The sequence below is a fragment of the Ipomoea nil genome, unplaced genomic scaffold, assembly GCF_001879475.1.
Source record: "Ipomoea nil cultivar Tokyo-kokei standard unplaced genomic scaffold, Asagao_1.1 scaffold0380, whole genome shotgun sequence".
Taxonomy (NCBI): Eukaryota; Viridiplantae; Streptophyta; class Magnoliopsida; order Solanales; family Convolvulaceae; genus Ipomoea; species Ipomoea nil.
Genome location: NW_017616808.1, coordinates 285001 through 307500, shown reverse-complemented (window position 1 = coordinate 307500; position 22500 = coordinate 285001). Strand labels below are relative to the sequence as shown.

At 33.0% G+C, this 22500-nt stretch overlaps 1 protein-coding gene across 1 annotated transcript; it reads left to right on the top strand.

Annotated features, from left to right (window-relative positions):
• The first annotated feature begins 12566 nt into the window (after window positions 1–12566).
• LOC109171753 (calcium uniporter protein 2, mitochondrial-like) lies at window positions 12567–15012 on the top strand. Its single transcript, XM_019320809.1, has 2 exons — window positions 12567–13233; window positions 14356–15012. The coding sequence occupies exons 1-2, from the start codon at window positions 12649–12651 to the stop codon at window positions 14827–14829; spliced, it is 1059 nt and encodes a 352-aa protein (XP_019176354.1). The 5' UTR covers window positions 12567–12648; the 3' UTR covers window positions 14830–15012.
• Window positions 15013–22500: the final 7488 nt, after the last annotated feature.

The following is a 22500-nucleotide window of genomic DNA, read 5'->3' as shown; positions in this document are numbered from 1 at the left end:
CTTCATGGGCTTCTTTTCCATCTACATCCGCCACTTCACCGCCGGGGGGGGGGGGGGGGGGGCGGGGGGGAAGCACATGACGAATTCCGACAGAGACACCCGTCTCAGCCACTGCCGCCATCGTAATTGAGTTTCCACGCCGGCAGAAAGGGTCTTCACCCCGTTGCCATCCAGTCGTTGCTGGATGTTTCGTACAGTTGGGCGGCGAAACACCTGATGGTCGTCAATTTGGAATAGTGACAGTAACTAGAAAGAATGTCATAAACCGAGGAAAAAAATATGGATTACCTTATGACAAACTAATGGAATAATCACCATCAATTCATTAATGGTGCAGTAGAGTGTTAAAAATTCACTCAGATCCTTCAACCATGAAGAAGACGATTAAATTCTCTACTTGGTAGTTGGTCATTAATTTGGTGCATCAATTCTCATTTAGTTACGAAGACAGTGGCAAGCATAATGGACATAGATAAAGGCCCTGCAGTTTACATGAAATCAGATACAGTTTGTCTTTGCTTCAGTACACCGAGTTCACTTGACGCAACTGAGCATGTCTTTCATGTCTTGCTTCTCTCTGTCAAAAATGAGGAAGAAGAAGCAAAGCTAATGAAAAGACTATTTTACCCCCAAAACTAACGGTTAAGGGATTGAGGGATAAAGGAAGGACCTGGAATAAATTAGAAAGTCAAGTGTCTTTTCTGTCTAAATTAAAAGTCGAGGACTAATTTTGGAAAATCACAATAGTCGGAGGACCATTACTGGAATTAACTCAATCTTTTATTATGAGAAATAGGTGCATTTATGTTGCTATTCTCCGTGCATTCAAAAAAAAAAAAAATGTTGCTATTCTCCGTTGTGGTGAGTTATTGTATGGAGCGTGGTCCACACAACAATCTAAAACGATGTCGTTTTATTTAATTTTATTTTTTCGTGCGCTTAACTGTAACATACATTTTTATAACTCATAATGTACATTATTCTACAGCATAATGTATATTATTTTAAAACATAATATACATTATATTACCTCATATGTTTCATTATTCTAACACGTAATATACATTATTCTAACACATAATATACATTATTCTAAAACATAATGTACATTATTCTAAAGCATAATGTAAATTATTTTAAAACATAATGTACATTATTTTTACTCATAATATTTACAACGTTATTTTCGAATGTCGTCCACACGGTCCACACAATAATTTGCCCTCTGTTTTGGATTGGGCTAGTGTAGTGTCTTGTTAAGAATGGTTTAATTGCTTTTTTTTCTTTCTTTCTTTCTTTCTTGTATATGATACTATACTTTGAGGAAACAATATAGGGCAATTTATATCCTACACCACGGCGCGTGTTGCACTATGCGCCCAGATGCAAAACGACGTCGTTTTAATTTTTTTTTTTTTTTTTTTTAAATTTCTCGCCCCAGTGAATGGCAGTAGTTTTTTCTTTAAAAAAAAAACCCGCTGTTCAAGAATGTACATAATGTTATACTAGAATACACATAATTGTATACATGAATGTACATAATTATATAACAAAATATACACTCTTTTTAAAAGATAATACACATAATCTAACATAATACATAATAAACATAAACTTTTAACATAATACACATCAACTATTAACATAATACACACAAATTTTCTGATTCGGATGTACATAATCTATACTATATATAAAAACAAAATCCTGAAATTTTAACTTCCCGCCCAATTCCTAAAAAATCTATCTTCCTAATAAAATATATTGATTTCTACTTTCCCATTCGTACAATAATTCTGCGTTGAAATTCTATTCTAATATTATAAAATAGTGTAATACAATCTATACTATATATAAAAACAAAGTTCGGCAAGGCATAACTTTTTAATCCGTTGTTCGTTTTGGACAAATATTTTTTTGAAATCGCGTATTTTTTCGATATCTATCCACCGCAAACCGCCGTAGGCGGTTTGGCCCATCAATTTCTAAAAAAAAAAAATTATTAAAGAGTTTCTAAGAAAAAAACTATGAGGACCTTATGTTTTATTAATGAATTTTTTAAATTTTTAATTAAACAATTGTCCCGTGCATTATTTAATAATCTTTCTTTATAATTGGTCAAATTATTTAATTATAGTAAATTTGGGAATAATTAATGATGGTAATAGAAATCATAGAAGAATATAGAATTGAACAATATTTAATTATTGTTATATTATTATTGTGACTCACGGTATTTTTGTCTTTTTATGTTCTAATCCTTGTATTTCTCCATCAATTGGTCACTGCTACATCCATTTCTTCAAACTGAGGTTATCCGCTTCTGTCCTTTCTAACATTAAGAAACCATCTTCACCCAACTAACAATCACGAATTTTACATTTGACATCAATCTCAAGATAATGGAAACAAGTGCAGTTGGAATAGAAAGGGCGTTAGTCCATGCCTGTGGAAATTTTGTCGAGCATACAACATAACTAGCAAAGTCAGGAATATCACCCAACCCCTCCCTTAACCTTTCTGCATCAACTATAATACGTATGCCACTACTCTTTGCCTCCTGCACTACAATCAAAGCAGTCTCATGCAGCCTTCCATCTAAGTAGACAATATTTACTCCAAGCGCTGAAGACAATTTTGATTTGGGTATATAGACCCTCAGATATCATGGGTGTATATCCTGGAGCGAAAATGCACGTGCGAGTTTTTTTTTTTTTGGTTGTCAACAATGACATATGTGAATGGTGAGTTTTCTCCTTTGGACACCACCATAAAAGATGTATCAACACCATCCCTTTCAAGCTCATCAAGTATTCTTTCGCCATGCGAGTCATCAGCAACCTTAGATATGATCCTTGGATTAAGACCAAGACGAATTTTATCATCCGGGTTTTATCAAAGCATTGCCAGTGTTACCACCTCCTTGAACCTTAAAGCTGGTGCTCCGAATTTTATCATCCGGGTTGGGGAATGAAGCTACAGCAGCCATGAAGTCAACACCGGCCATTCCAACACCTCAGACAATGCGATTTTTGGGGAGCGGCGGATTCCACATTTTCAGCTTGAAACTTCAATGAATTTCAGGTAGAATAACAGAGTTTTTGAGGTTGTACACCAAGTAGTTGTGGTCAGAGAGAGAGAGAGAGATGGGAAGGTTATTTGTGGTCAATATGGAAGGGAGGACTTACATGTGCAAATTCTACATCACGCCATCTACAACTACAACTGCTATTTACCATAGGAGGGTTCGCCGACCTGCTGCCCTCTCTGCTTCGCTGGAACCAAAAACCACCGGTGAAGGCCCCAACCTCGCCGGATCTATTGCTGCACCGCCAGATCTGCCTTACTGGCCCGTCGCCGGAAGGAGTTACTGCCTCGTATGCTCGCCGCCGTACCCACAACTCGCCGGAGAAGAACCTCGCTGCTACTCACTACTGACGGTTACTACTTAGCCGCCAAGTCTCGCCATCTCGCCTCACAGGAGTCACAGCAACGCTGGTCTAAACAAGATTAGAAGAATAAGACATAAAAAGACAGAAAAGCCCTTCTAATTCACGGTCAACAAACGGCTTCATTGACGGAGGATCAAAACTGTCCAACGACCAATAACAGTGTCTACTAAGTGGCAATTTTTATTATGGAGGATGAAAAGTGTCAATGCCTCAATAAGTCTAGGACCAAAAATGGCATTAACTTCAAAATACAATACAAGAATATTTAATTATGGTTATATTATTATTGTGTCTCACGACCATTATATACTAACAGTACTTGAAAAGAAACTAATAATAATAATAATATAATAATAATAATAATATAAGCGGTAATAATAATATCTAAAAGTAATTAAGTGTTAATAATAATAGTAAGAATATTAACGTAAGAGTTGTAACATAGAATAAATTGTAATAATTAATAACTATAGTCTAGGATTAAATTTGGAATTGTCAGGAAAGATAAACGACCTCTGGTGAAATTAACTCTTAAATAATTATATATCGATTTAAATATTCTTAATATATTACAACAATTCCATTCCGTGCATCGCACGGGTGAAAATACTAGTTGTACAAAAAGAATGTACATAATTGTATAAAAAATGTACATAACTGTATGAACCAATACACATAACTGTATGAACAAATACACATAACTGTGTGAACAAATACACATAATCCCAGCAACTTCCTACCGCGCCTCCCAAAACGACGTCGCACCCGAATTTTATTATCTAAATATATAATAATAAATTTTATCCGTACATCGCACCCGAATCGCACGTGTGTCCCACGAGTAATTGAACAATTATTTGCTCGAATTTAAGCAATGACAACATCATCAAACATAATTGATTAAACTCATTTAATCAATTATACTATATAATACTCCTATTATAATTTATATAATTGTATATCGATCCGAATATTTTTAAGAAGAAAGACAGCATGGTAAATCGTCGTGGTCATTTCCTCAATTCAGGTTTTTGTGATGACCCCTTTACTCACAAAGGAAACAGGAGGCAAATATGAGTTTGGTCCTAGGGTTTGTTGCATTTCTATACATGGAATGGTCCCCCAAAAGGTGAAGTGACTTATAGCTGCATGTCATCATTAACCATCCATCTATGTATGTATGCATTATGTCTACACTTTTATTGCTTTTGAGAGCTTGGATTGAGAGAGACAAACTCATACAATCATTTTCTGTTGTTTCATATATACTGTATGTCCGAGTATATGCTTTGGGTTATAGAATGAAACTTTATTTATCACTGTTTTTATATTCTCTCATTTTTGGATTGAAAACAAGGAGTTGTTTTGAGATTTTTGTTTTTTGCTAACAACAGAGTAATAATAATAAAATTAGAGCGATTTGTGAAGTCATTGCGTGTATCTTCTCCTCTAAAATTCAAAAAAAAACAGCAGTAATGGTTGAAGAAGCCATCTAATCGTGTGAGAAAAAATTGTGAGCCAGAATGTTGATACTTCCGCTTATAGCGCTTAAACCTTAAACAATGGCGGAGGCTGAAAAAAAATAAAAATTGTTGAGTGGGGGCAAAAATTAAAACAACGTACCCATAACTCAACCACAACACAACATTTAATTAATCTATCTAACACCATTCATCAACTCAGCAAGTTTCAAGCACATCTATATGTTCATCAATTCGTAAATAAATTAAAAAGTACTATTAGGACTCTATGTATTTGAGTCACTTCCTATCCTAGTCTCTTTATGATTCCTCTGGTATATATTCCCCCTTGTCTATACAGTTGTAAGACAATTCATTCAGTTTTCATCACTATAAATGAAATAATAAATTAAGAAATAAACCAAACAACTATCTTCAATTTGAATGATGAATAAATCAAATAAAAACTTCATCAATGTTGTCTTGACCACACACGAGGGAAAGGAATTGTAATTTCCTGGGCAGCAAGGAAAAGGAATTGTAATTAATAATTTACGACTAAAATGAGAATTTTGTTATAAACATATTTAGTGGACATCATTTGTAACGGATGCTTTGATTGCTCATTATGTATATTTATATCCTTTGTAATGGACACACCATATATCATGGTGTGGAGATGAATGAATAGATGATCCTGACCTTTTCCTTTCCACTCTCTGTCTTTTTCTGTTTAACACGTTATCAATCTGACAGAGAGTATACAGGGAGGTTAGGAACATAATCTGACAAGATCCCATTCTAAGCTTCACAAAAATACTCAAAGAAAAACTCTTACTCCCCTGCTCTGGTTTTCTCAAAGTTAGGAGGCTATGAATATAGTTTTCAAATTAAGATTGTACTTATGAACAGATACTACACTCTAATAAAGTCAATAGCATTAAAAAAAAAAAAAAAAAAACTATCAAATTACAATAACCAACTTTATTATTAATTTTCATGCCATTTACATTTCCTTTCATTCTCTTTCTCATCAAAGCTTTATTTCTCCAATTAAAAAAATGAGAAAAAAAAATAGTGAGCCCTTAAATTTTCATTTCGAATAAATAAATAGAAGTTGTATTTCTTTACATGAAAATCAAAAAATAAATTTTTGAATCGCTTTGAATAATGCTAAGATAAACTTAATAATGCATTTCGTATCCATATAAGTACATTTTGAATTTCAATTAAAATATCATTATCCGATATTTTCTCCTTTTGAGTATTTTTTATGATGATGTCTCGATCTTTTTAATTTTTTATTTTTTTTTACAAAGGAAGGGAAATATCCAAACTACTACTTGCCTTCAATGAGGCTCGAACCTATCACCCCCACTTAGAGGAACAATCGGATACCAGTGGACCACAAGTCACTCAGTATTTGATCTTTTTAAATTTGTATAGGTCTGCATATACTCAAAAAATTATGAATTACTTTGGACAATGTTAAGATAAACTTTATTGATGCACTTCATATCAATACGTACATGCATCTTGAATTTCGATTAAAGATATTTTCCCCTTTTTCGGGTATCATTTATGATGTCTTGATCGTTTTAAATTTTTGTGGGTCCACTTATACACAAAAGAAAATTATGAATTACATCAAATAATATGAATTGAAGATAAACTTAATTGATGCATTTCACATTATACACAAAATAAAATTATGAATTATTTTGGATAATGTCAAGATAAACTTAATTGATGCATTTTGTATCAATACAAGTACATTTTGAATTTTGGTAAAAAAAAAAAAAAAAAATTTCCCTTTGTTTTGGGTATTCATTATGATGTTTGATCTTTTTAAATTTGTGTTGGTCTCTCCATACACAAGAAATTATGAATTACTGTGGATAAGGTCAAGATAAATTAAACTTAATTGATGTATTTCGTATCAAAACAAATACGTTACGAATTTGGGTCAAAGATATTTTTCCCTTATTTTGGGTATTCTTTATGATGTCTTGATCTTTTCAAACATACGTGGGTCTACCTAGACACAAATTAAAAGAAAATTTTGAATTATTTCGGATAATGTCAAGATAAACTTAATGATGCATTTGGTATCAATACAATTACATTTGATAATTAAAAGCTAATGAAAATGCACCAGATTCTTCCATTTTGAAGTGGAATTAAAAGTTGATTAATCAATCAACAAAAAGTTTATGACAATGTCCTCTTCCCACCACTATATACCCCAAGGGGAATGGATAAAAGAAACACGTACAATCGACAATTAGCTTCGACAATTCTGACGTTACGTTTTCTCGTTCTTTCTACGTCTTCATGGGCTGTCTTAACGTGAGATCTATTGTATTGATCCATGCATGCCCTTCAATGGAGGGTTCAATTAACCACTTCAACATACACTACTCTGAAATGACATTTTGTTTACCCCTAATTGGATGTACTATGTATGTGACAACGTGATTGTTACTACAATAAACTTTATTGTGGATTCCTGAAAGTTTGAAAAGTATTATTTGCAAATGACTTTAGAATTGTCAATGACAAAATATCAAACACATATAATATGGTTCAAATACATTATAAATTATAATACACTGTTTATGATCCATTTAGGGTTTACATTGTTTAAAGTTTAAGGTGCGTAAGTTTATAGCTTAAGGTGCGTCATTTTCTAGTTTAAGGTGCATCAGTTTAACTCTTACAGGGCGTTTGGTTGGAGAGAATTTAAATTCCCTTCCCACTTAATTCCCACCTAATTCCAAAAAGCCATAAAATTTCTTAGTTTGGTTGGAAGGAATTGTAATTCCCCCATTTTCATGGAATTAAAATCTCATGTCCCCCCCTGGGATTTTAATTTTTAGGATTTTAGGAAGAAAAAAAAGCTAGTGATGAGACAAAATTACCCCCCACTTTTTTAAATCTAAAATTAATACCACAACAACAATGAGCATTTTGGACTTTATACTACTTATTCCCTTTCAATTCCCATGTATACCAAACATTGGAATTGAAATTCCCAATAATTCTATTCCTGTAAACCAAACACTAGAATTTAAATTCTCACTTTATTCCCAGTAATTCATCTCCCATGGAATTGCAAATTGCAATTTCTTTCCCACGTAATTCCCCCCCTCCAACCAAACGCCCTGTTAAGGTGCGTATGTTTAGAGCTTAAGGTACATTATTTTTCAGCTTAAGGTAAGTCAATTCGAGACACTTGATCATTTACCTCCATGTTGTCAAGAAACACGACTTCTTCTTTTTTTTAAAAAAAAAATCTTTAATTTGAACGTTGATCTAGATTAAATCAACGGCTCAAATCTCAATTCAATTTATACATGTGACAAGCTTTGCGCAGACGTTATGCCATGGAACCGTGTTCACCATTCATGGTGAACACGGTTCTAACGGTGTTAGTACACCGTTATCTTTTTTTTTTTTTTTTTTTTAATTAATTGCGTGACTTTTCTTCTTTATTTTCACATTTTGCGATTTCACTTTAATTTGAGGTGAACAAAGATTTCGGACATTCATAAATTATGAATTCATGCCTGTACATTCACTTTGGAACCATGCCTACACATTCCCGTCCGAAATCACGGACATTCATAAATTATGAATCCATGGCTGCACATTCACTTTGGAACCATGCCTACACATTCACTTTGGAACCATGAGATTATGAATTTTCTGTTATAAGATTATGAATTTTCTGTTATGAGATTATGAATTTTCTGTTATGAGATTATGAATTTTCTGTTATGAAATTATGAATTTTCTGTTATGCGATTATGAATTTTCTGTTATGCGATTATGAATTTTCATTACATTCATAATTTCGGACACTCATAAATTATGAATTCATGCCTGCACATTCACTTTAGAACCATGCCTACATATTCCCGTCCGAAATCACGGACATTCATAAATTATGAATCCATGGCTGCACATTCACTTTGGAACCATGCCTACACATTCACTTTGGAACCATGAGATTATGAATTTTCTGTTATAAGATTATGAATTTTCTGTTATGAGATTATGAATTTTCAGTTGTGAGATTATGAATTTTCTGTTATGCGATTATGAATTTTCTGTTATGAGATTATGAACTTTCATAAAATTCATAATCTCATAACAGAAAATTCATAATTTGATCAAACGCGCGCCGTTAATTCCACATCTGCGAAATTTTTTTTTTTTGACCTAAAAACGACGTCGTTTTGCCTTGTGTTCACCATTCTCGGTGAACACGATTCCATGGCATAATTTGCGAGCTTTGCGTGAACCATCCCTAGTAAGCCCATGAAATTGGATTTTGGCGGGCCAGGTCAAGTTGAATGAGCGGGCCGGGTTTTGGGGAAAACAGCGAGACAGGTTGGAGTTGGTGGAGGTCACATCTCAGAAAGTTGCAACTATGAGGCGGAAAGTGATACGTATATTTTCCAAGTTCCAAGCAGCACAGGCTCCCCCGATTTTCCGCGAATGCGGTTTACCAGATGCCCCGATTCCAACGTATGTGGCGACACGATAGCGTGAGTCCAATGCCATTTAGTAACATTCGATTCGTTGCCCCCCGACCTCTCTCTTTGTATTCCCACCTTATCCGTGCCTGTCATTAATATTTAAAAAATGGGGTAACGTACCCTATAACTTATCCGGTGGTGGAGTAATGCACTAATTCAATGTTGTTCATCATCAACTCCCTAAATTCATCCACGTCTTTTGATTTTTTCATCATCATAAATTAAATATATATTATTCCTCGTCATAATTTCACCTTCAATCCTCACGCACTATTTATAGATCTACAAAATATAAAAACTTTTGTATTGATTTGTTACTCACCCCACCACAAATTAATCCGAAATATTATTATTTTTTAAATGATGCGATAATTAAATACAAAATAAGTATGTAATGACACATCAGGATGAGATGTAACAAAATGGTAAGTAGCGTTTGGTTAAAATAATCAAGAAATGGAGAATATTTATAATATTAAAAGATTACATTGTATTACTATAATTCTATGTTTCTAATGAAGAAACATCATACATATATATAGAGACACAAAACTCATAAGCAACCACATATTCATGAACAAACACAACCATTTATTTTCAACAAAAACATCCTCAAGAGTCTTTACATGTGGAGTCGATATGAGTCGTTTACTTCATTTATCTGTTTTTTCATTTCTCTAATTTTTTAAATTTCATTATCTATTTCTCTAATTTTATATTTCTTTAATTTTATAATTTCATTTTACAAATTCAGTTTTTAATTTAAAAAATTTTCAATACACTAATACTAAATATGAATAATGCAACAAAAGTTAATAAAAACATATTACTAAATAAATTGTAACTATTTCAATTACGTGAAGGGGAGAAAATGGAGGTAACTGTAACTGTGCACGAAAAGAGAGAAATTGGATAATATTATAAAATAATTAGACCTTTTAACATGAAGTGCGCGCGCGAGCGTGCACACACACATCACAAATAATTTTGTAATTACTTTCTTCACATAAATAAAAATAAATAAAATTCTATACACTAATACTAAATCTACCAAAGGTAACAAAAGTCAATAAAAATATATTACTAAATAAATTACAACTATTTCAATCATTTTGTTATATAATTTGATTACAAAACAAAATACGAAAAACCTCATTTATACGATTACAATCACCCCATATAGAATTTGTACATTTTTTCAATAATAATAATAATAATAATAATATATTCCTTAAATCTGTATCTCTGTAATTAAGTTCATTCAACAATTCTCATCATGAACAACAAAATAAACTTATTTTTAATGGTCTTGTTTGGTAACATAGTTAACTTATTAGCCAATTTTGGCTTATTATCACTATAAACTTTTTTGACTTAGTTAAATATATCAATATAAGTGTTTGATTAATTAGTTTTTTATAACAACTTATTGCTCTAAAATGCTAGAATTCAAAAAACTACTCAAAGAAACTTTTTCGATCGAATTTTTGAAAAAATTATTTTGTATGTAATCAACTACCAGCTAACATCTAATTTATCAAATATTTTTTACAATAAGTTAATATTATCAACTACTCAAACTCATTAATCTAATCAGTTAACAATATACTTATTCTATATAAGATATACTGCGTATTATGCAAATCAAACATGCCATAATAAATATATATAGAGAGGTTTTAAAGTCCATCTAGCTGTCCAAAATTCGGTAAAATATTTTGTTCGCGAATTTTGAGCTAAAATTGATTTAAATACTGAATGGTGCATCCTCTTTTGAATTCATAATTAAAACGAGTGATTAGGAATATATATATGTATATTTTTTTTCTTCTTCAACAAAAAAAAAAAAAAAAAAAAAAAGAAAGAAGGAATATAATAAAGAATGGGGTGTAGACGTCCAAACACGTACAATATCATAGTCAACATCAATCTTGAGCTACATCTCGTGAAAATAGAGTCTACCCATCGGACGGTGCTGGCTGGATCACATTTCGGCAGCCACGTAGGTGCTGATTTAACATTACTCTCATGAAGTCATGACTTTCCCCCCTCGTGAATTTCTGCCGTTTTTGGAAAATTATAATGTGTTCAGTAAATATAACTTTTATTATTATTATTATTATTAAATATATAGAAAAATGAAGAATTACAGATAGAAAATGAAAATTCAAGTCCCTGAAATAGCTCAAGTGGTAAATCACTTAATTTAAAGTTAATACCCTAACAGTAGGGTTGAGGTTTGACTCCAACTAATAATATCTTGGAACTAGGGCTACTTAGACTAGAGTTTGGGTCTTTGGGCTCCCCAAATTGACAATGTTGAGTATATAATCATTAATGTGCAATTCAACTATCAGCTTATACTTTTAGTTGAGATGGAGCACATGTTTCAATTTGGTATCAGAGCCATGTCAAAGACTATGATTCACGTGGGCGTGTGCATATAATGACAGAATGGTGGACTGAAGCCCGCACGGGTTTAGCTCAATGGTTTCAGTAGGTACTATTTGGGAAAAGAGACCAAGGTTCGAACTTCGACGGCGGTAGTGTGGGAATTATGTTCAAAGTGGACAGATTTCTTGTGCGCACCGGCATTTGGCCATATCCACTGAACCCATTGGGGGTCACGGACCGGGGTGTGGGAGGCTCTTGAAAGATTGCTTGGTAACTTGCGATTTACTTCCATCAATGACTCATGTGAAAGATTTTAGGATTTAGAAATTTGAGTTTAGACTTGAGATCAAGAGTTTAAAAATTGGAGCTCTAATCCACCTCTTTAGTTACATATAGTTCAAGAGCAACTCAACAACTTACGAGTTAAATAATCTTAAATTTAAACTCAACTCAATTACTTAAAGGAGTTTAACTTAATCTCAAATTTTACTTAATTCGGATTAAATTTTGACAGATCAACTTGCGAGCTACCTCTCCCTTGACCACGATATGATATATTGCGTCAATAATTACTCGGGAATTCCCTAAATCGATGCGAATATCCGTCCACGGTACATCATATTATCCTATGATGAATAGTGTGCGTTACTAACTCGTATTGCAATATATCGCGATAAATTAATATCTCAAGCGAGGGACCTATAAATACCACCGATATCGATTATTCAAACGCATAATAAACGTCGAAATACCCCAAAAGAAAGGAAGTCTATATTCATTGATTCATAGCTTTCATCAATGGCGTTCAAGAAAGATCTAGCTCAACGCCTGTTCAATGTCTACAGCCGATTTGGTAGCCCGTCTCTGTTAGATTGCCGGATTTCGACTTCGGCAGTCTCCGTGAAAACTCGGATACCGCCGGGTCCCGAGAAAATCGCCCCAGATCCCGGAGACGATGGAATATTCCGTCGGTTCATCCACCGCCGCCCGATGCACCAGCCGACGGGGCTATCCTCCGACCTCCCGTCGTTTCCGATCGGAGATAAGCTGCTGGAGAATCTCCGCGGTATGGATATTTCCAGAGATCGGATCAGACTCGACGGTCTCATCCCGCCGCCGTTGAAATCCGATTCCGTGCCGGAGCCGGCCGGCGGTAGCCTGTCGTTGTCGGATGTGAGAAAGCTGCTCCGGTTGTCGCAGCTTGAGACGGTGAAATCGAGGCTTAGGGCAACCGAACAGAACCAGATTTCGTACCCGGAGTTTTTCCGGATCTGTGCCCAAGTCTGTTCCAATAACGACCAAACCCTAGAGCTAGCAAAGATGCTCGACGATTCCGGAACGGTAATCGTTTTGGGAAACGTGGTTTTCCTCAACCCTAATCAGGTTAGTTACCATTCACCTCCCTGAATCTCTCGGAAAAGTTCTATCATACCAAACAATAAAAATTAAAATAATTCATATAAATATTATTTTCATTTATAATAGTTTTTTTTTAATATTTGTTAGGAACACGCAAACTTCATTATCTTTTTTGAGCAATTGTTATATGGTCCTACGAGTATAGTATAGTAATTTTGTTAAAATTTAGTCTTAAATTTTCAAATTAATCACTAATGTTTCGACTTTCAAATTGTATCATCCGTACTCTAAGTTGTCCGGTCATCCCACTATTAAATTTTAACCATCCAGGATCACCACTGGTTAAATTTTAAAAGTGGGCGGACTGGACAATTTGGATCATGAGTGGCAACAATTTGAAAGTTGAAGTATTATAGTGATCAATTCAATTTATTTAAAAATTTAGAATTAAATGTGACAAAATTATCATACTCGGAGGATTTTACATGACATTAAACTCTTTTTTCTTATTGTTTTGTTGAATTGGAGACTACCGAAAACTGATGGGTTTATCTATTGTGTGTTTTTTTCCCATGTTTCTTCCACAGGAAAGTGAACCAAAAACGAGATGGTGATTTTTATTTGGGAGTGGATCACACGGATTGTTTTTACTAATATACCCTCTCAAAAACACCCTCTTTCTCCCCCTCCCCCACCCAAAAAAAAAACAATCTTTAATTGTTTGTTACATCATAGATATCTACATGACATTAGGAACACCAATCTTTTACGTATGATTTTCCTAATTCTTGATATTTTTAGACGTTTTCTTTGGGTTTTCTTCTTTAAATCCAAGTTTTGTGGAGTCACAGCTGTCTTAATTTTACGTAAGAAAAGTCTATAAATTGAAGTGTATGAAATGTATAGTCAAATATAATGTACAAAGTAGGGGCTGGGAAGGTGGTACAAGGGCCCCACCCGGCCGACATTCAATTTATTTTAGTCTTTTTTGGTACACGAAATTTTCAAAGTAATCTTTCTTTTTTGTTGTTGAGCCAACCATTATTAATGTATAGTGTCACAATTAGTAATTAAAATAAAGGCCTCTATAGTGAGCCAACGCTTTACCCAAATTTTTTGTGGACATTTTTTTTTTGGTTATTACAGGTGGTGAAGGCTATCCAAAGCCTGATCCCGGCGACGACGGCGTCCAAGACGGAGCCGGAGAATGCGAGGGTGAAGGAGTTGGAAGAGATGGAGGAGAAGAAGGCGGCGATTGACCGGAAGGCGGAGGCGCTGGTGAGGAGGGAGCTGTGGGGAGGGCTGGGTTACTTTGTGGTGCAAACGGCGGCGTTCATGAGGCTAACATTCTGGGAGCTGTCGTGGGATGTGATGGAGCCGATTTGCTTCTACGTCACGTCTGTGTATTGCATGGCTGGGTATGCCTTCTTCTTGAGGACGTCCCGTGAGCCCTCTTTTGAAGGGTTCTTTCACAGCAGGTTTATTGCGAAGCAGAAGCGGCTAATGAAGGCTCAGGGGTTCGATTTGGTTAGGTATAATGAGCTCAAGAAATCAGCTTCTTCTTCCCCTCCGCCCCCCGCCTTGCCTGCCCAGGAGAAATTCAACTCGTTTTGTTCTTAATAGATAGATTTCATCAATCATCATACAACGTTTTAGGATCGCAGAAAAAACAAAAGAGATAACAAGTATAACCATGATAACCTGATTTTTTCTTTCTTTTCAATATTTCCTTAAATCGGAGGGAAATCAACTTTCTAAGAGTGTATACTAAATCCATCCAAGAAGTAATCTAAGTTTGGTGTCCTCTCATGACTCAAGTTCAATTATGTATTAGAACCAGTTTAGCGTAATTTGAAAAACCAACTGTATCAAAAAAAATTGGGGTTATTGAATTATACCTAAATAAATGTAATTGGCTAACTTAATTAAACAAAAATTGCAATTAGGTTTTTGAATGGTTCAAAATTATACGATTTAATCAAAATCAGGTTATTGATATAAAAAATAATTTATTAATAGAATACCAGTCATGTCATAAGAGGGATGCAAGTTAATTTAATTGCATTTTTGCGATAGTTTCGGTGGATAATTTGAATAATTTTTTTAAAATAAAATTATGTAGTGAGATGAGGACGGTGACGCGTCAGACAACTGGCAATCACACGTTTTTTTTTTATTGGTTTCTGACAATATTCCAATTTTGTTTCATAGGCTGGCATTAATTAGATGGTTCGTCCCCCCATTCTGACCTCAAAGTTGAATGGCTCTTTCCCAATAAAAATGGGATTACGGAAAAGAAAAAAAAAAAAAACACAAAATTGACAAGGATGTGTGCGGTTGCTATTGCGATACTTCGTACGCATTATTTGTATTCTTCCAATTATTGACTAATTAAAAAAAAACATGAGAATATATAGATCAGTTAACCTGAATATAATCAATGAATATGAAAATAGAAATAAAATGTTGTTAAATAATGTTTATATTAGAGTTAATACTCAAAATAGTCTCTCGACTATGTCGTAATTACCAATTTGGTTCTCGACTATCATTCTTACCCAATTAAGTCCTCAACTATACAAATTTTACCCAATTTAGTCCTTTGTCAATTTGACTGTTTGTTGACTGTCAAAAGTGGAAATAAAGTTGTAATTTTACAAGTTTTCTCCTTCCTCCTCATTTAGCAGCGCCAAACCATGTAGAAATAAGCTCCGGTTGGGTTCTAAACCTGTCAGTATTGAAGTAGTGGTTATGCATCGGATAGCCCATGAATTTGATTTCCTACGATTTTTTGACAATCGAAATCTGATCGGAGTGTATTGTTGCATGGTTTGGCGCTGCTAAATGAAGAGGAAGGAGAAATCTTGTAAAATTATAATTTTATCCCGACTTTTGACAGTCAACAAACAGTCAAATTAATACAGAGGACTAAATTGGGTAAGAATTGTATAGTTGAGGACTAAATTGGGTAAGAATTGTATAGTTGAGGGCTTAATTGAGTAAAAGTTACATAGTTGAGGACTTAATTGGGTAAGAATGATAGTTGAGGACCAAATTGGTAATTATGACATAGTCGAGGGACCATTTTGGGTATTAACTCTTTATATTATTATTGATTATTGATTCATGTCTTTTAGCATTTCATTTTAAAACAAATTTTTTACTTTTACTACAAAATACAATCAAGGCAACATTTCATCAACATTCATAAAAGTGTATCGGATTGATAGTTTTTTAATTAAATCTACCACAAAATTGGATAATTAGAGACAAAATTGACAACAAAAATAATAAAGGAATAAGGTTTAAATTGGCCACTGAACGTAACCTGAAAATGCAATTAGGCCACTGAACAAAAAAAAAAAGTGCAATTAGGCCACTGAACACTCCAAATGTTTGCAATTTCACCTGATAGCATGTTATCATCAATTTTAGCAAGTTACCTGCTTACGTGGCAGCTGAGTTGGCATTTTTAATAATTTTTAAATAATTTTTTATAAAGTTTAATAATAAAGTTTAAAAAAAAATTTATTTAAAACAAATTTTATTTTTTTTAAAAAAATTTATTTATTTATTTTTTTTCAATTTTTTTAATAAAAAAATTATTATTAAAAGTTATTAAAAATTATTAAAAATGCCAACTCAGCCGCCACGTAAGCAGATAACCTGCTAAAATTGGTAACCTGCTATCCGGTGAAATTGCATACATTTGGAGTGTTCAGTGGCCTAATTGCACGTTTTTGGGTGTTCAGTGGTCTAATTGAATCTTATTTTCGTTCAGTGGCCTAATTGCATTTTCAGGTTACGTTCAGTGGCCAATTTGAACCTTATTCCAATAATAAAATATAATTTAAACGCAAGGTCTTCATTCCTATAATTTAATACATGTTATAAAAATGGATGTATCATTGGAATTGCAGGAAAGTAATGTGAATATAGTATAAAGTAAAGAGAATACCATATACAGAGAGAATCATCAACTTTTTATTAATCATCTTTCAAATCCAATATTACAGATATACAGAGTTCTAGTATAATTATAATACTATAATGGATGAAGATGAATTATCACGATATAATACTTATAGTAATATCAACTTATATTTATTCAAAACAATACAGAGTATATGATAAGCTTACCCATCCTATTGGTTTCGTTCAGTGAATGCTGCTCCCTCCCACCCTTATTCAGAAGGGAAATTAATTAATTAACTAAAATTGTAAAAAAGATTCCTTAGAAAGCATTTACTAAACTTTAGGTATACCATACATAATACATTGAATCTATCTCGTAGGTTTGTCTATGGTTATTGTTTTTTACTGTGTTGTAATGCAACCATTTTCACTCTCAATTTTTGCCGTGACGGTGTAGGAATAGCTATAATAATGTCTTAAAAGATCATTAGATCCAATCTTACCTCATCATATTAGGAAAAAAAAAAAATCTTTTCTTTTTTATTTGTTCAAGTTTTAGGGTCTCTTCAAAAAGTCATATATCAATAAGATTATTTTTACATTATTGATTAGCAATTCATTTTTTTTTATTTGAAAAAGATTTTAAGGATAAATATTTTTTATATATTAAATAGAATAAAAAAAATCGAGTAGTGATGTTTAGTGGGCTTCCTAGCACGGGCTCACATGGGCCCAACATTGTAGTAGGGGCAAATTATGCCAATCATTATTGGTGGACCATGGTCTACACAGTTGTGTAGATCATACTATTAAATGATATATACATTCAATACACAAATAATGTATTTTTAATATATTAAAAATATACATTGTATTCAGGAAAAATATTTTATTTAAGTATTGAAAAGTAGCATTCAAAAAGTATTGAAAGTACATTATTTTGTATAATGTACATTCGATACCCCGAATAATATACTTTTAATATATTAAAAATATACATTTTATTATTGTCCACACATCACTGTGTGAACCATGGTCCACACAATATTTTGTCAAATTATGTTGTGCACCATTGATAGATGTTATTTTTTAATATACTTAAGGTTTTTTAATGTATTATACCAAAAAATAAATATGTAGTTCTTTTTTTTTTTTTTTTTTTTAACGACCATTGGAATTTTATTTTACCAAAAAAGAGGCAGAAGGCCTTACAACAAACGCCATTGGCCCTAAAGTGACCAATGGCTCACAAGGCAAAAAGCCATTACAAAACAAGGACCATAAAGGCCTAAACCAAGCACAAGGACCAAAATTGGTCTATCTACCACACAAGGGCCAGGCGTTATGCCATGGAACCGTGTTCATCATTCATGGTGAACACGGTTCCAACGGTGTTAGTGCACCGTTATTATTATTTTTTTTAATTAATTACGTGACTGCCTACACATTTACTTTGGAACCATGCCTACACATTCACTTTGGAACCATGAGATTATGAATTTTCTGTTATGAGATTATGAATTTTCTGTTATGAGATTATGAATTTTCAGTTATGAGATTATGAATTTTCTGTTATGCGATTATGAATTTTCTGTTATGAGATTATGAATTTTCATTACATTCATAATTTCGGAGTTCCGGACATTTATAAATTATGAATTCATGCATGCACATTCACTTTGGAACCATGCCTACATATTCCCGTCCGAAATCACGGACATTCATAAATTATGAATCCATGCCTACACATTCACTTTGGAACCATGCCTACACATTCACTTTGGAACCATGAGATTATGCATTTTCTGTTATAAGATTATGAATTTTCTGTTATGAGATTATGAATTTTCAGTTGTGAGATTATGAATTTTCTGTTATGCGATTATGAATTTTCTGTTATGAGATTATGAATTTTCATAAAATTCATAATCTCATAACAGAAAATTCATAATTTGATCAGTAACGCGCCGTTAACTCCACATCCGCGATTTTTTTTTTTTTTTTTGCCTTAAAACAACGTCGTTTTGACTTGTGTTCACCATTCTCGGTGAACACGATTCCACGGCATAATTTGCGCACAAGGGCCATAATGGCCTAAAAGCAACAAAAGCAAAAAACCCTAACTACAAAGGGCCAAGAGGCCTAAAGACTCATCAAGAAACAATGAGGTCCACCCATCTTGGCGGACCTCCCTTATACCCCCATAAGACATGGAATATCATTTTCCATAGTAGAATCAATTCCATGGCAAAATTAGGCTCTACTTTAATAAGTTTTGCTATAATGCACCATTATGCTCATGTCCGTCCATGCTTCCAAAGCAGCCACACGGGAATTAAATTCCCCTTCTCAGCAGATTAGCCCAGCCGAACGGCCCAGCCTAGACAAGGCCCAACTTGATCCCAAGCCCATTCGGCCAAACCTTATTCTCTCCCAATCATCAAATAAATCAAATAAAGCCCAAGCCTTATTTAATTATGGCCTTCAGAATTAAATTTCTATCTTCCAAGAGGCCATTCGGCCTTCAGCCTTAATGGGCCCTCTTTATCCTTATCCTTATCCTTCTGATGGCCCTCCTTATCCTTCCTTTTCCCAACCAGAACCAGAGGTTCATCAAGGTAGATGAACCTCCCTTATGCCTCCTTAGGGCCTCACATATGAGCTTCTGACAGCTCCTTCAGCTTGTTTAAGTATAGGCTCTTTGTTTTCTCCACTATTTCTTCCTTTCTTCTTTCAAACTCCTGCATTCCCATTTCCTTCTTTAGGTTTGACATATGTGCAGTTATCTCCAACTTAGCCTCTTCCCAGGTTTTCTTCTTAACTACAAAGGCTCTATGATCCATAATCTCCATGTTTTGGCTGCTACCCATGTCCTTAGATGATCCTGAGCTTTCAATTAGATGTACTGGGCTACCTTTTCCAGGTTTTCCAGTAACATTAATCTCCCTCCTACCCCTCATTGGGCTCCCCATCTCCTCCACCAAGCTTCTAACTTTCCCTTGAACATTTGCCAGCTTTTCCATGAAGATTTTATTAGCCTTCTGTACCAACTCCTGCTCTTTTTCCTGAAATCTTCCCTCTCCTAACTCAACTTGAGCATGTTTAAGAAAATGTTTAAGAAAATTTAGTGAAATATGTAGTTCACTAAATTTTTTTTAATAAATTAAAAATGAACATTTTTTTGAAAGCAAAAAAATAAACATTTAATATACTAAAATGAACTTTTATATGATAGTTGTCCGTCTTGTAATGTAGACCATTGTCCACATTCTATAATATAATGAATGTGTAGTAGGGACCCGCATGGGCAGCTCAACTGGTCACAGAGGTGAAACTTTGAAAAAATGACCAGTGATCGAGTCTCACCAGCGACAGTGTGGGAGCAACCTCTAAAAGTGATGGGGGTTCATTGTGCGCTTCATTTGCCTTTGGAAAAATGAATGTGTAGTAGGTTATGCCAACTCATTTCAAATTTTAGAATCTTAAACTAATTCATCCAACTTAATTTATTATAAATTTAAATTAATAAATGTAGAATTTTGTAAGTTTATAAATGATAATTTAGACTTTTTAAAATTTTAATAAAAATTATAAAATTTTAAATATATAGAATATTTACACAATTATTAAATTATATATTATTTATAAATTTATTAAGTTGAAATTTATACTTTAAAAATGAGAGAATTATAATTTTGAAGAGTATAACTTTTAGAAATTGAAAATAATACAACTTATAAAGTCAATTTTAAGCTACAAGATTAAAAAGTAAAATAAAATAATAATATAGAATATGGTGGGGAGTCGTAGCAGGTAATTTTTTTATGAATCATGATTAAAATGTACATTTTTAATATAATAAAGATACATTATTTATATCCGAATATACATTATTTGATAATATATAAAATAGTATATCCTCAGTATTTAAATAATATTATTTATATACAAATAATATATATTTAGCATATTAATTTATGGTCACTGGAATAATATAATGATTCGTCATAGCATCGCCCCGTTAATCAATTGTGTAGTGTAAATGAATTAAAAGGAGAGTATTACTTGTTATACCATGGACCAGAATTCATCTTATAAGGTGGACCTTATTTTTAATTGTGTATTTTTAGTATTGGAATTGTGAATATCTAGAATATAAATTGTGTTTTTAAGTTTTGAGAATTTGTGAATACAATACAGAGCCACCACAAATTGTGAATTCTTTTTCTTTTTTTTTTTTTGAAAGAAATTGTGAGTTTTTTAAAAGGTAAATTATGTATCTTTGAACCCGGGTTTACCTTGCATGCTATACCCGGGTCCACAGAATAATTTGCCGGAAAGTATTGGGTATTGCTCAGCAAATTATGCTGTGGAACCGCGTCCACGTTGCAAGGTGGATACAATTCCAAAACTGTTCATAGTTATGAATATATAATTCTACAATTATGAACATAGAGTTGTGAACATAATTATGAACATATAGTTCTGTAATTATGAATATAGAGGTTCAATAATTGTGAATATGAAATTCAAAAAAATTATGAATATATAGCTTTATAATTATGAACATATAGTTCAGTAATTATGAACATAGAGTTCTATAATTGTAAATATGGAGTTCAATAATAATGAATATGAAGTTCAAAAATTATGAATATATAACTTTATAATTATGAACATATAGTTCAGTAATTATAAACATAGAATCGCAAGGTGGACACGGTTCGCAACTTTTCAAGTTGGGATTTAGCCTTTAGGCCCAATAATTGGTGATGTTATCCATGGAAAGCTTCATGGTTTTGTATACTTAAGATTATTATTAGGCTAATTAATTATACTCCGTAATATATTGCTTTCATAAGCCAACTTTAATGAGATGAATTTCATGGATTTGCTCAATTCTTATGGCCCGTAATATATATATATATACATACATACATATATATATATATATATATATATATATATATATATATATATATATATATATAAAGGAATTTCACTACGTGGATATATGGGAAATTATACAGTAGATCATGGTCAACGGCAAATTATTGTGCGGATGGATCACAATTCAAAACGATATCGTTAAATTTATGAGTTAAAATAATAAAATTTCGGGGATAAGATAATGTATTTTATGAGTTAGAATAATGTACATTATGAGTCATAAAAATGTATGTTGCAGTGTGTCGCGTGAAAAATAATTTATGTGAAACGACGTCGTTTTTTTTTTTTTTTTTTTTTGCCACTGCGTGGACCACATTCCACGCCCGCAATAACTATTGATGGTCAACATTGTAATGTAGGCAACTGATAAATGTTCATTTTTAATGTATTGAAGATTTTCATTTTTAAATAATATACTTTAAAATA

What these genes read in the sequence shown, in the direction of transcription:
- LOC109171753 (XM_019320809.1), top strand. Translation starts at nt 12,649, where the DNA reads ATGGCGTTCAAGAAAGATCTAGCTCAACGCCTGTTCAATGTCTACAGC. An exon ending in TTTTCCTCAACCCTAATCAG is followed by an intron (nt 13,234 to 14,355) that starts GTTAGTTACCAT and finishes TGGTTATTACAG; the next exon opens with GTGGTGAAGGCTATCCAAAG.